Source organism: Monodon monoceros, unplaced genomic scaffold (genome assembly GCF_005190385.1).
Source record: "Monodon monoceros isolate NGI ecotype Baffin Bay Population unplaced genomic scaffold, NGI_Narwhal_1 Super_Scaffold_18, whole genome shotgun sequence".
Lineage (NCBI taxonomy): Eukaryota > Metazoa > Chordata > Mammalia > Artiodactyla > Monodontidae > Monodon > Monodon monoceros.
Window position 1 is genome coordinate 153,122,353 of NW_021703774.1, and position 14,628 is coordinate 153,136,980.

At 40.4% G+C, this 14,628-nt stretch overlaps 1 protein-coding gene across 14 annotated transcripts in view; it reads right to left on the reverse strand.

Moving 5' to 3' along the window:
• ZMYM1 (zinc finger MYM-type containing 1) overlaps positions 1-13,862 on the reverse strand; it is a 39,547-nt gene extending 25,685 nt beyond the window's left edge. For 11 of the 14 annotated variants that reach the window (XR_003794638.1, XR_003794639.1, XR_003794640.1 and 8 more), the window contains exons 1-5: positions 13,823-13,862; positions 13,120-13,164; positions 1,998-2,167; positions 804-876; positions 350-599 (exon numbers count right to left, since the gene is read on the reverse strand). Coding sequence is in view for 11 of the 14 variants with exons in the window: in XM_029230707.1 (XP_029086540.1) it covers positions 350-599; positions 804-876; positions 1,998-2,093 (419 nt within the window). In the remaining 3 variants the exon portion in view is untranslated. Of the gene's footprint in view, positions 1-349; positions 600-803; positions 877-1,997; positions 2,168-13,119; positions 13,165-13,809 lie in introns of all 14 variants that reach the window. The other 3 variants (XM_029230699.1, XM_029230700.1, XM_029230702.1) reach the window with 3 other exon arrangements.
• Positions 13,863-14,628: the final 766 nt, after the last annotated feature.

Genomic DNA, 14,628 nt, shown 5'->3' on the forward strand with positions numbered 1-14,628 from the left:
TAGGTTGCTCACTATACAGTTAAATGATAAAATATAATGGGCACGCAATAACCCCACTTACAGAGAATTTCAAATGAAAAGAATAGGAAAATAAGTTTCAGAAGTCATTATTTAAAGGTGAAGAGAAACACAGCTCCTATCATTTTAATTTCTGGAAATCGCTTGATAAAAAAAACTATTTCTGAAGAATCTATTAGAGGAACTAAAAGCAGAAGTAGCTTCTTTTACCTAAACCAAGGTGATTACTTCTTCAGAAAAAAAAAAAAAAAACACGCAGAAAATTACAACCAAGATTCTGATCAAGATCTATGTAGGGAAGTAAAAGGGGCCATAATTTAAAATTATATACTTTGAGCAGTTTGAACAAGTTCTCTTCGGAAGAGCTGGTGAATTGAGAGATGAAATGTATTCAGTGATGCATGGTGTGGAGCAGAAAAGCTGAGTAGACCCTTTCCTCTGATAAGCAGTCTGCCCCTTTTGAAGAATTTTTTTACAGCCAGAACAGGAAACCTGAATAGCTGTGGTTGAAACTGAGGGAAGCATCTTATTCATGCCAGATGATGCCAGAGAAAGCTGAATGCCTGTAGTCATCGGAGAAGCTATAAACACAAAACAGGAAGGAAAAAAATTAGTATTTACATAAAATTAAGCATGCATTCTTCCATTATCTCATAGAGGTTACTTCTCTTGGACTTGAAACCCAAAACAATCAATGCACTATTCAAAGGCATTCTAAAAAAGCAGAATAAACTGGCTATCACATTGGTCAGAATAAATATGATTAACTTAAGTAATTCTATTACCATTGTCTGAAAACGTAGTGTTTATTTTCAGGTCATTCTCCTGAGTTTTGGGCTGTTGGGCTTGACAATACTCCTAAAAAAGAGTTGAAAAATAATGAAAACGACCAGTCAATCAATAGAAAATGATATATTATGCTCAAGTCTGTTCAGTGAATTGCATAATTGAATTGAACCATGGTACATAAGTAAGCACTACCCTTTTGGTGACCTTTGGCTGATAACACCCATCAATTACTACAATATTTCCTACTGTACCTAGATATGACTTTATAAGTTTTGTTAACACAGTCCCTCACTAGCTACTACAAAAAGAGAGTAGACATACTCAATGATACCTATTTTCCCTTCTTGTTCTGATCACCAATAGCTAATTGTCTTCATAAAGTCCTTAAACACAAAAATTGTTAGGTTAGGCTGAATGAGTCTAACGAAGGAGGATTTTTTTCAGAGCAGCAGGCAATCTACCTAAACTTGATCTATGTCTTTGAATGTCCAAGGGCTGAAGGAGCAACGGGTACTTCCTAGATGGACAATATTCCCATTGTCACCAACTCAATGGGAGTCATACCCTTACTTGGTATTGATTTACTTTAGCTATTTCTAAACAGAATACTAGAAATTAATTAAAAATGAAATTACTTTTCATTTCACTATAAATTTCAGCTGGTTCATATATAAACATTCTAAGGAAATTTGGCCCTACTTACAAAACACTCACAGCTTGATTCAGTTTTTCCTTTATAGGTTCTTTAGCATTTGACATGTTTAAAGAAGTTTAAGGATAAATATGAAACTAATTTGGATAAACAAATAATAAAGAAAAATTCTAAGAATTTAAAATGTACTAAATAATTCTACTACTTAATAGAGACAGCAGCATAAAAATATATAAGTAATTATTTGTATTGTTTCAAGTTAAGAAAAATGAAAACAAAAATGTGTTAACCTCAGTTAGGCCCATAATACCCTAAGCAATCCTTTTATCAACCCCCAAAAACCCACTTCCAAACAGTCCAACCTTCTCTCATATTCTTGCATATGCTCACTACAGCACTTACTGCACACCCTGTTGTTACTTGGTCAACTGCTTTGGGGAAGGAATTAAGATTTTCAACTGATAAACCAGCACCTGCATAACTAAAATTTATAATTAAATGCTACTCTAGAAAATAGAAAATAAGGTAAAATATTTACCTGAGCATTGTCAGGTTCTGCCTTAATTTCATCTAGCCTCTTCAGTTGTGGTGCCACTGCCTTGTCACATTCACCATCTGTTGTTGATTCTTTCATCTTACTATCTGATGCAAAGAAATCCTCCAGTTCCAAACTAATGGGTTTTTTCTTGGAGAACAGTATCCAGATTCCTAAAATAAAATATGAACTGATAAAGAGTCTGATTTTAATTTTATTTATTTTGGCTGCGTTGGGTCTTTGCTGCTGCACGCAGGCTTTCTCTCTAGTTGCGGCGAGCTCGGGTGTGCGGGCTTCTCGTTGTGGTGGCTTCTCTTGTTGCGCATCACGGGCTCTAGGCGTGCGGGCTTCAGTAGTTGTGGTGTGCGAGCTCAGTAGTTGTGGCTTGAGGGCTCTAGAGAGCAGGCTCTGTAGTTGTGGCGCACGGGCTTAGTTGGCTCTGCAGCATGTGGTATCTTTCTGGACCAGGGATTGAACCTGTGTCCCCTGCATTGGCAGGTGGATTCTTAACCACTGCACCACCAGGGAAGTCTCAAGAATCTGATTTTTAAACATTAGTCCCTTCAAATATAGTAATTTTCTGGAAGCACAAAATGTTCTTTCACAACACTAGCTTCCTTCCCTCATCCATTACTCCCCAATATAGCTTTGCTTTCTGCCTTCTCCAGTAGATAAACCTTTATGCTTTTTTCTTGCATAGAAACTAGTCTCTATTGCTATTCCCTCAGGTCGCCTCTTCCCCTCCTTATTGGTTTCTCTCATAGAATCATTTAAATACATTCAAAAATTTCTAAAGCTACTGCCCTCCCTCTGACTGTTCCTTCACTTGTCTTTGAAATTGGGGCCTCTCCTTCCTTGACTTTTTTTTTTTTTTTAAAGGCGAAGGATTTCTTTTATTTATTTTCTTTATTTGTTTGGCTGCATCGGGTCTTAGTTGCAGCATGCAGGGGTCTTTGTTGAGGCTGCAGGATCTTTCATTGCGGTGTGGGCTCTTTGTTGTGGCGCACAGGCTCCAGAGCACATGGGCTCTGTAGTTTGTGGCACGCGGGCTCTCTCCTTGAGGTGCACAAGTTCAGTACTTGTGGTGCATGAGCTTAATTGCCCCGCAGCACGTGGTATCTTAGTTCCCCAACCAGGGATCCAACCCATGTCTCGTGCATTGGAAGGCGGATTCTTTACCAATGGACCACCAGGGAAGTCCCTCTCCTTCCTTGACTCTTAAGACTCCAAGACTTATCTCTCCTCCTACCTCTTTGCCAGTCTTTTTCTCAAACATTTATTTCACCTGCTTCTGAATATCTGTGTTCCTCCAAAGCACAATTCCTCAGGACTCTTCTTGCTTGCTCTATGGGCACAACCTGGGATTCAACTATCATCTATAGGCTATTTTTCCCCTACATACCTGAGCTCTAGCCCATATACACAATTGCCTATTAAATATCTCCACTTGTATGTTCTACAGGTCCCTCAAGTCCAGGAGATTTAAAATCATATTCTTATATTATCCACATAAACCTGCTTTACACATGTTCCCTTTCTTGGGAAATGACACTATGGTATATACTCAATTTCCCAAGCCAGAAATCTAGGGACAGTCCTAAATGCCTCTTCTCCCACATCTAATCACCAAATTAGATCAAATATACCTTCTAATTATGTCTTGAAGCTATTTCCCCATTATACTTAATGCCCCCCCCCATCAACGGATTCCTTTTTGGTAAATAGTGTTAAGAAGAAACAACAAGCCCAAGCTGGCCTTAACTGTGCTAAGCCCCGCCAAGACTTATTGATAATTCCTAACAGAACTGTAGTTTCAGTCTCTCCAAGGAGTGGAATTTTAAGCCAATCAGTTTAATTTCCTGGTCAGCACTAGTGAGGTAATCTGCCCAAGACCCCCTGCTTTCCCCTAAGGGAAGGTGACCCTGTCTAAACTAGTCCGCTCTTTTAGCTTCCTTGTCCTACCCTCTTTCTGCCTATAAAAACGTTCCATCTTGTACAGTTCCTTGAGTGCCCTGCTATTTACTAGATGGGATACTGCCAGATTCATGAATAAGGTCAGTTAGATCTTCAAATTTACTGGGTTGAATTTTGTTTTTTTTTCTTTTTAAACAACAGCTAAGGACTTCCCTGGTGGCTCAGTGGTTAAGAATCCACCTGCCAATGCAGGGGACACGGGTTCGAGCCCTGGTCTGGGAAGATACCACATGCTGCAGAGCAACTAAGCCCGTGCGCCACAACTACTGAGCTCATGTGCCACAACTACCGAAACGTGTGTGCCTAGAGTCCGTGCTCCGCAACAAAGAGAAGCCACCGCAATGAGAAGCCCACGCACCACAACGAAGAGTAGACCCCGCCTCAACTAGAGAAAGCCCGCGCGCAATGAAGACCCAATACAGCCAAACAACAAAAAAAAACTGCAAAAAAACCCCCCCAAACAATAGCTAAAATCCAAAATCAATATAAAAGATTGCTGTGCATTCAAGCTTAAAAAAGAATTCCATTTTATAACTTTTGAGGAACTACAGGAGCCTTGGATTGTGTAAGCAGATAGCTCAGGGGGTCCCTGGAGAAAGAGAACCAGGAATGGCTTTCCTGACATAAGAGAACCCATTTTGGCCTAAGCCATTTTGTGATCTAAGCCTGGCCTCAATGCTTGGCCTTGAACAGGTCTCAGTAATTAATGATCTTGAGGGAATGCAGAAACAAGGGAGGAGCAGTCAAGAAACAACAGTGCAGCCTTGGGGCAAGGGTCCTGGTTCCTCAAGGGAATAACAATATATCTTTCAGTTCTGCAAGAGCTAAGGCTCCCACCCAGGTGGAGGATGGAAAGATGATGCTGAGCCTCCAGACTTCAATCAACTAAAGCTTGGACTCTGTCGACCTTTCCCCCAATTCTATGCTGAATTCTCCTCTGCTCAAGTCCCTTCGTGAACAGACACGTACCTTAGCTTAAAACTTCCCCAATTTTGCTGTTGGGGAGATACTGTTTTGGTAAAGATCCCCAGTGTTCTCCTTATTTGCTGCAAGTAATAATAAATAAATCCTTCCTTCTCCAGATCTTTGGCTTGGTTGCATCTACTGGCTTGACGCCCACCAAGGGGCAAACCCAGTTTTCAGGTAACAACTGTTCAGCTCCAAGGTCTCTTCTCTCAAGGACAGACTGGTTCCTTGTGTTCTTCTTTTTCCTTAACTGAGGTCTATTTTCCATTTTTCTTGTAGCTGCCACCTCCAATTCTAAATCCTTTGGAACTCTTTCCCTTCCTGCAATCCTAACTTGGCTGCAGAGGACAAGTCTCCTGGATTCCTCTTACATCACCTCCAAGAGAAAAGGATACTCTTTTAAAAAAAGGGCTTTACAACTAATGATTATGGAGGGTAGGAGATAAGTAAAACAGATATGGTTAAGATAAAGTTCTTACTGGAGTAACTCCAGGTCTGTGGTTTTATTCTGAGTTAGTACATTGAAAACCCCGAAGTTCTGTAATTGTCTTTTATTTTTGAGGTTGGGACTCTGCCACTCAACTCACTGATCTTTAACTCAGCTCTTACTGAAAGCTCCTGTAGACTTAAAAAATGCACAACGTAAGAGTTGCGAGTTAAGTTTTATTTGGGGCAAAATGAGGACAGGGAGACAGCATTTCAGATAGCTGTGAGAAACTGCTCCAAAGAGGTAGGGGGGAAGGTCAGTATATATGTGACTTTGCTGAAGGGGGAGTATATTTCTGCTAGTCAGAGGAGCAGTCATCACCACGAATGATTTTAGTGCTTTTCTAGATATGAGGAGATAACAAGAATTGGGCTCATAAAATCGGCTCCTGAAAACATCTAACTCTCTGAAGACCTGTTCTGCCAGTTTTTCGCAGAGCGCAGAGGGCCTCATGTCTGCTCTCCACCTGAACTCCTCTCAGGGGGTGTTGAAGGTCAGCAGCTGCAGCAGCACATGATCTAATCCTTGTAGAGGTAGTTGGCAAGTGCCAACGGCAAGTGCTAATTTGTAGTTGATACTCCTATCCCAAGGCAGAAAATTAAATAAGGCCTGACTGTGAAGTGCAATAAAAGCTCATAGAGTCTCTGCTCAACCCATCTGAGTGTTACATACAACCAGCAAAGCAAAACTCACTGGAAATTAACTACTAGATTGTATATTCCCTTCATCTGAAAGTAAATATGCTATGTTAAGTCTAAAGATCAATTAAAAATAAAACATCTAGGAATCCCTTCATACATGTCAGTCAACACATAGGCAAAGAATAGAAAGTACCCTGAAAGTGTAATTAATCTAAAATATATTTCTGGGACTTCCCTGGTGGTCCAGTGGCTAAGACTGCACTCCCAATGCAAGGGGCCGGGCTGGATCCCTGGTCAGGGAACTAGATCCCACATGCCACAACTAAGAGTTCACATGCTGCAACTAAGAGTTCGCATGCTGCAACTAAACATCCCAAGTGCCACAACTAAAAGATCCCGCAGGCCACACAACGAAGATCCTGCACCCGGCAATGAAGATCCTGCGTGCGGCAACTAACACTTGGCACAGCCAAATAAATAAATAAAGTATAAAAAAAGGCAGAGCAGTTAAATATTAAAAAATATATATATACTTCTGAGGTAGAGGAAAATGGTATATAACATTTCTTTAGCTACTAAAAAACCAAAAAGAGCAAAAGACATATACGAATAACAAATTCATTACTTCCTTTTTCAATACAATGAACAAAGGGGTAAAATAAATCCTAGAGACCTCTTTTTAACATAGTCGCACCCTCTTCCCCAACTGGGGCTAAACTATATATGTTGGAGACTATTAGCCGTCATAGGATAAATATCTTTCTGCTAGTTAGTACTACTTGGTAATAAGTAATTTAAAACATTTTAATTTAAACCAAAGAGGGATATATCATGGAGCAGAAAACAAAATTCACATGTTTTTAAAGGAAAACATGAGTATCAGAAAGAGAAAGTTAAAAAAAAAATCTCATTCAAAATCATGTTAGAAACTCCCATAAAACCTTAAGGAATAAATTTATACTAGGAAATAAAAGACCAATACACTGAAAACGATATAACATTGATAAAAGAAACTGAACATGATTCAAAGAAATGGAAAGCTATTCCATACTCTTAGATTGGAAGAATTAATATTGTTAAAATGGCCATACTATCTAAAGCAATCTACAGATTTAATGTAATCCCTATCAAAACACCCATGACACTTTTCACAGAAGTAGAACAAATAATCCTAAAATTTATAGGGAACCATAAAAGACAAAGAACAAAGCCAGAGGCATAAATGCTTCCAGATTTCAGACTATACTACAAATCTATGCTTATCAAAACAGCATGGTATTGGCACAAAAACAGACATACAGATCAATGGAACATAATAGAGAGCCCAGAAATAAACCCACACACCTATGGTCAATTAATTTATGACGAAGGAGGCAAGAAAATACAATGGAGAAAAGACAGTCTTTTCAGCAACTGGTGTTGGGAAAGCTGGACAGTTACATGTAAATCAATGAAATTAGAACACCCCCTCACACCACATACAAAAATAAACTCAAAATGGTTTAAAGACCTAAATATAAGACGCCATAAAACTCCTAGAAAGGAACAAAGGCAAAACATTTTCTGACATAAATCGTAACAGTATTTCCTTAGATCAGTCTCCCAAGGCAAAACAAATAAAAGCAAAAATAAACGGGACCTCATCAAAAGCTTTGGCACAGCAGAGGAAACAATCAACAAAACAAAGACAACCTACAGAATGGGAGAAAATATTTGCAAATGATGTGACCGACAAGGCCTTAACTTCCAACATATAAAAACAGGTCATACAACTCAATATCAAAAACCCCAAACAACCCAATCAAAGAATGGGCAGAAGACCTAAATAGACATTTCTCCAAAGAAGACATACAGATAGCCAACAGGCATATGAAAAGATGCTCAACATTATTAGAGAAATGCAAATCAAAACTACAATAAGGTATAACCTCACACCAGTCAGAATGGCTATCATCAAAAAGTCTACAAATAATAAATGCAGGAGAGGGTGTGGAGAAAAGGGAACTCTCCTACACTTTAGTGGGAATGTAAATTGGTGCAGGCACTATGGAGAACAGTATGGAAGTTCCTTAAAAAACTCAAAATAGGGCTTCCCTGGTGGTGCAGTGGTTAAGAATCCGCTTGCCAATGAAGGGGACACAGGTTTGAGGCATGGTCCGGGAAGATCCCACATGCCACGGAGCAATTAAGCCCATGCACCACAACTACTGAGTCTGCACTCTAGAGCCCACGAACCACAACTACTGAACCTGTGAGCCACAACTACTGAAGCTCGCGTGCCTAGAGCCTGTGCTCCTCAACAAGAGGAGCCACCACAACGAGAAGCCTGCACACTCAACGAAAAGTAGCCCCTGCTTGCTGCCACTAGAGAAAGCCGGCGCACAGCAACAAAGACCCAACACAGTGAAAAATAAATTAAATAAATAAATTAATTAATTTTAAAAAAACGCTAAAAATAGAGCTACCATGTGATCCAGCAATTCCACTTCCAGGCATATATCAGGAAAAGATGAAAACTCTGATTCAAAAACATACATGCACCCCAATGTTCATAGTAGCACTATTTACAATAGCCAAGATGTAGAAACAACCCAAGTGCCCATTAACAGATGGCTGGGTTAAGAAGATTGGTATATATATACAATGGAATATTATTAAGCCATAAAAAAGAATGAAACATTGCCATTTGTAGCAACAAGGATGGACCTAGAGAATATCATACTAAGTGAAGTAAGTCACTCAAAGACAAATATTGTATGATATCACTTATATGTGGAATCTAAAAAATAATACAAATAAGTCTATACACAAAATAGAAACAAACAGACACAGAAAACAAACTTACAGTTACCAAAAGGAAAGGGAAGGGGGAGGGATAAATTAGGAGTATGGGATTAAGTAATACAAACCTCTATACGTAAAATAGCTAAGCAACAAGGATTTACTGTATAGCACAGTAAATATATATATATATATTCAATATGTTGTAATAACCTATAATGGAAAATAATCTGAAGAAATATATATATAAGTGAATCACTCTGCTGTACATCTGAAACTAACACAATATTTTAAATCAACTATACTTCAATAAAACAAACAAAAACCCTTGAGACTGCAAAGAAATGGCAACCTACTAGCAGTTACTTCTAGACACACAGACAGACCTCCAGACGGAATGTATACACTTTCCTCCTGGAAAATTAGTACAATATTGCATATATAAACTTGTGGATGAAAGATTAATTAATTGTCAATCTAAGAAAGAGAGAATTTCGCTCCCCACTACACTTGTGCTCTTACTGTTCTACTTGCAAAGTCATTTCTGCCTATTCAAATTCTACTCAGCTTCTAAACCAACTCAGCTCTAGATTTTATCAAATTGGCAAGAATTAAAAATAAGATATGCCTACATAAGATAAATCTAGGTATAACAGAATAGCTTTTAGTATGCTAAATTCTTCCACTGGAAACAATTATAAAATTAACAGGCTTGGGCTTCCCTGGTGGCGCAGTGGTTGGGGGTCCGCCTGCCGATGCAGGGGACGCGGGTTCGTGCCCCGGTCCAGCAGGATCCCACATGCCGCGGAGCGGCTGGGCCCGTGAGCCATGGCCGCTGGGCCTGGCGTCCGGAGCCTGTGCTCCGCAACGGGAGAGGTCGCAACAGTGAGAGGCCCGCTTACCGCAAAAAAAAAAAAAAAATTAACAGGCTTTACCTCTGAGGGCAACTTCCAGGATAAAGGAAAATGCCCAAGCAGAGAATAGCAGCATAGTGAGCTACGGAGATAGGAGTTCTGGGTGCCTAAGTAGCTGAAACTCAAGAGGCACAATCTGGGAGGAATGAACCTCAGAGAAATAAGCCCCCAAATTTGCACACAAATATTCCCCATCTCCACTTATTAGCTAACCCTTAAACTGCACATCTACAGAGCAAGACTCCAAAAAACCTAGTAGAAAACAGCAGTTGGGAGGCTAAAAGAGATTACAGTAGCTTTGCAAAGCTAAGAACAGTTGAAATTTAAGCCCAGATAAGGAAGAGGGGACTTGGTAAAGATGTGGACTTTCAGTTGAGACTCCAGGAGGCCAAGCCCTAAGAGTAAGGGCCACAACCCAGGAGAAAAGACTACTTCCTAGAAGAAAGGGCAAACCTAAATAGATCAGCCCTAATTAATACCTAACAGAATCCCTCAACAGGATCAATGTAATCTGCTAGTACTATTTGCACACCTAAATGAACTGCAGTCCTCTCTGGAGGAGTCTTTCAAAATTTTCACCCACAATGTCCAGAATAAAAATGTATGAGCAAACTCCCCCCAACCCCCCAACAAACAAAACTGAAGGGACTTCCCTGGTGGTGCAGTGGTTAAGACTCCGTGCTCCTAATGCAGGGGGCCCGGGTTCAATCCCTGGTCAGGGAAGTAGATCACACATGCATGTCACAACTAAGAGTTCGCATACTGCAACCAAGAGTTTGCATGCCGCAACTAGGGAGCCTGCCTGCCACAACTAAGACCCAGTGCAACCAAATAAATAATCAAACAAAACAAAACTAAAAACCAAGGGGAAAAAAGACAACAGAAACAGACCCACAGTGTGGCTCATACTGATGTTAGTAGGCAAGAACTTTGATGTGTTTAAGAAAATACAGAAAAAGATGGAAAAGTTCAGCAGAATCCTGGAATTCAATTTTTTAAAAAATCGTGGGAATTTGAGAATTGGAAAGTAAAATAGGGAAATTAAGAATTCAACAGATGAATTTAATATCAAATTAGTGAACTAGAAGACAGGTTAGTAGGAAGTAGTCAGACTGATACATAAAAGGATACAAATAATGTAAGCAACATGTGGGAAATAGCAAAATGGTCTGACACACATGTAAACTGAGCCTGAGAATAAGAGAAAACAGGCAATGAAACAGGAGCAACATTTAAAGAAATACTGGCTGGACAATTTCCCCAAAATGAACAAAAATTTCAAACCACACGAATTCAAGAAGTTCTGTGAATAAAAATAAGATAAACATAAGGAAAAGACAACTCTGCACATCATAGTCACACTGGTGAAAACCAAAGATAAAAAGGATGTTAACATACAGGGTAACAAAAATAAGAATGAAGGCTGTCTTGTCAGAAACAATGAAGGCCAGAGGCCAATGGAATAACTTTAAAATGCTGGGGGGAAAAAAAAATCTATCTAAAATTCTATAGTCAGTAAAAACATCCTTCAAAAATAAAAGTGAGGGCTTCCCTGGTGGTTCAGTGGTTGAGAGTCCGCCTGCCGATGCAGGGGACACGGGTTCGTGCCCTGGTCCAGGAAGATCCCACATGCCGCGGAGTGGCTAGGCCCGTGAGCCATGGCCGCTGAGCCTGCGCGTCCAGAGCCTGTGCTCCGCAACGGGAGAGGCCACAACAGTGAGAAGCCCGCGTACCGCAAGAAAAAAAAAAAAAATTAAAATCATCATTACTTATAGATGACATATTGTGTACATAGAAAATCAAAGGATTTCCAAATAACTACTGAAATTATTAAGTAAATTTAGCAAGGTCAATATTAAAAAAATCAATTATATTTCTTTGTAGTAGAACAATTAGAAATTTAAAAATTTAAAATAACTATTTTCTATAGTGTCATAAAACATCAAATATTGGAATAAATCTAAAGAAATACGTCAAGATCTCTAGACTGAAAACAAAACAATGCTGACAGAAATAAAGTAAGATCTAAATAAATGGAGAGAGACAGCGATTGACTCAATATTAAGTCAGTTTTCCGCAAACTGAGCTACAGATCAAAATCCCAGTTTTTGTTGAACCTGCAAGATGACCATAATGTACATAAAATGTACAACCTCGAATAGGCACTACAATCTCAAAAAAGAAAAAAATTTGAGGACTTACTAAAAAGCTACAGTAGTTAAGATGGTATGGTATGGACATAAGCAAAAATAAAATGAGTAATGTAAGAGTCCAGAAGCAGGTATACTCTTATTTCTTTGCATTACAGCTACTTCTTTACGCATTACACTTTCTAAAGATTTGTTTTATTCGTTGAGTTCTGCAAGCTCTTTTACTGGAATGATAGGAAGACTGGAGGCAGAAGGCTAAACGCTTCTCAAACCAAACTAAAATGTCCATTTTTAGTTCTGTAGGCAATGGGGAGCCACTACTGATGAAGTGCATAGGTGCTGGGGTTATAGAGATAATTACCATGTGCAGACTCTCATAACACTCTGCCTAGCACAATGTAAGCATACATGAGGTACAAAGCAGAAATGAGGTAGGAGAAGATGGTCAAAGAAGTCTTAGAAGGTTATATTTGAGCTAGGTTTTCAAGTAGGTGTCTATGAAGCAATCACGGGGGATATTCCAGATATAGGGACAGTATGTGGAAAAACACAAATATATGGGAACTATAAGAAGTGGAGTTATTGATGAAGATAAAATGCAAGAGTGCTAGTGGAAGGAAATGAAGTTGGAAAAGCAGATGTGGTTCATATCCGGAAAGTCCTTAAATACCAAAAACCTTGAACTTAAGTCTTGTACATCAGTAGCTTTTGGGGTTCAGCAAACACTTCATATTTCTTTAAGTAAAAATTCACTTTAAAAAAACTAATAAAATTATGAGATACACTTAACTGTGTTACATACCAAATGTGAAGTATTTTGGTGACCTCCAAAGCATTAATTTGTGCTAGATTAACAGAGACCTTCAGAAAATAGCTTTTCCTGCCATCAGGGTGAATATAATTCAATGCCTTGTAGCTGTGTCATTGATGAGGAAGTTTACAGCTTTGAACTTACACTTTTTGGGTTCTGAACTGTATATGTCCACTCACAGAAAATCCTAGAAGTGAATACTGTTTTAGCAAGGGCATCTACTCCTTTAACTAATACTCTTGCCTCAACCTAAGAGTTAAATGTGCAAAGTGTTAGGACTAAATGTAGTTCTTGTTATAAATTTCGGGGGCTTCTTGTCTTATATATTTGTGATGAGGAATACAAGCTATCGTCAGATGTTATCAGTGATTCAACACTTAAAGAGAAAATTCTCCACTTACCTACTTTCCAGTCAGTTTAATTTAAAAGTATGATGAGATTGCAACCTGAGAAAGTTAAAAAAGTCACCGTTTGTAAACATTAGTCCATGCAATCAAGATACTTTCGATTCAATCTTGTACACAAAAGCAAAATACTAACATAAAATGACAAAGACTGTACCTTCATCTAATCAAAATTTCAATTCCCATTTCATGACGAGCCAAACATTTATAATAATTTAAAAATACCTTTTATTTAAGATCCCATGTACAACTCTATTTGCAAAAGGAGTTCCATGATTTTTTTTTCAGTTTGAAAAAAAATCACTGCTTAACGAGGGAGAGCCACAGGTGGGATCAAAATAATGTTTTAGAAACGGAGGCCATGGAGAAAGACCGAAGGCTGAAGGCAGTTACGGCGCAGGAGCAGAGTAGGCGGTGAGAAACGCAGGAAGCTGGCGGGGGGGTCGGAGGGGGGGCAAAACGCCCCGACTCTCTGCGGACTAGGTTAAAGGAGACGACAAACACTATCCAGGGGCCTGACCCCGAATTCCCGGCCCCCACATGGCGGCATCCGCACGCAGGGCTGAGTCCCTAGAACCCCGGCCCTCCCAGACATTTCAACCTTCCTCCGACTGGCCAAACTCGCCGCCCGTCTCTGGTAAAGCACAGAAATAAAGACCGACACTACAAGCGCTTAAGGAGGCTTACTAATTTCTCTCACCGACGGTCGCCGCGCTACGTTTCTCAAAAGAACTTCAACGGGAAACGGTCGCGCAGGCCCCACCCCTTCCCCGTCGTTCTCTGCGGCCGAGCATGCGCAGTGCATCCGCCGCCCACCCCCGCCCACCCAGGCTCTGGGCCACTTTTCCGTCAATAGGAAAAGGCAACCTTGGGGGTGGGTGAGGCGGCTGTTCAGATCCCTGACTAGGGACTAGGAGTTTAGCCCTGAAGCCCTATCTATTATAGGTGGCAGCCAGATTTGGACATTTCTTTTTTTATTTTTTAAAATAAATTAATTTATTTGCTGTGTTTTTGGCTGTGTTGGGTCTTCGTTGCTGCGCACAGGATTTCTCTAGTTGCAGCGAGCAGGCTTCTCATTGTGGTGGCTTCTCTTTGTTGGGGCGCACGGGCTTCAGTAGTTGTAGCTTGGGGGGCTCTAGAGTGCAGGCTCAGTAGTTGTGCGCACGGGCTAAGTTGCTCCGAGGCATGTGGGATCTTCCGGACCAGGGCTCGAACCCCTGTCCCCTGCGTTGGCAGGCGGATTCTTAACCACTGCGCCACCAGGGACGCCCCAGATGTCCAACTCTTGAACTTTCAAATTATGTGAGACATTAGGTTTTTTTTGTTTGTTTTTTTTTTTTGCTGTACGCGGGCCTCTCGCTGTTGTGGCCTCTCCCGTTGCGGAGCACAGGCTCTGGACGCGCAGGCTCAGTGGCTATGGCTCACAGGCCCAGCCGCTCCGCGGCATGTGGGATCTTCCCGGACCGGGGCGCAAACCCGTGTCACCTGCATCGGCAGGCGGACTCT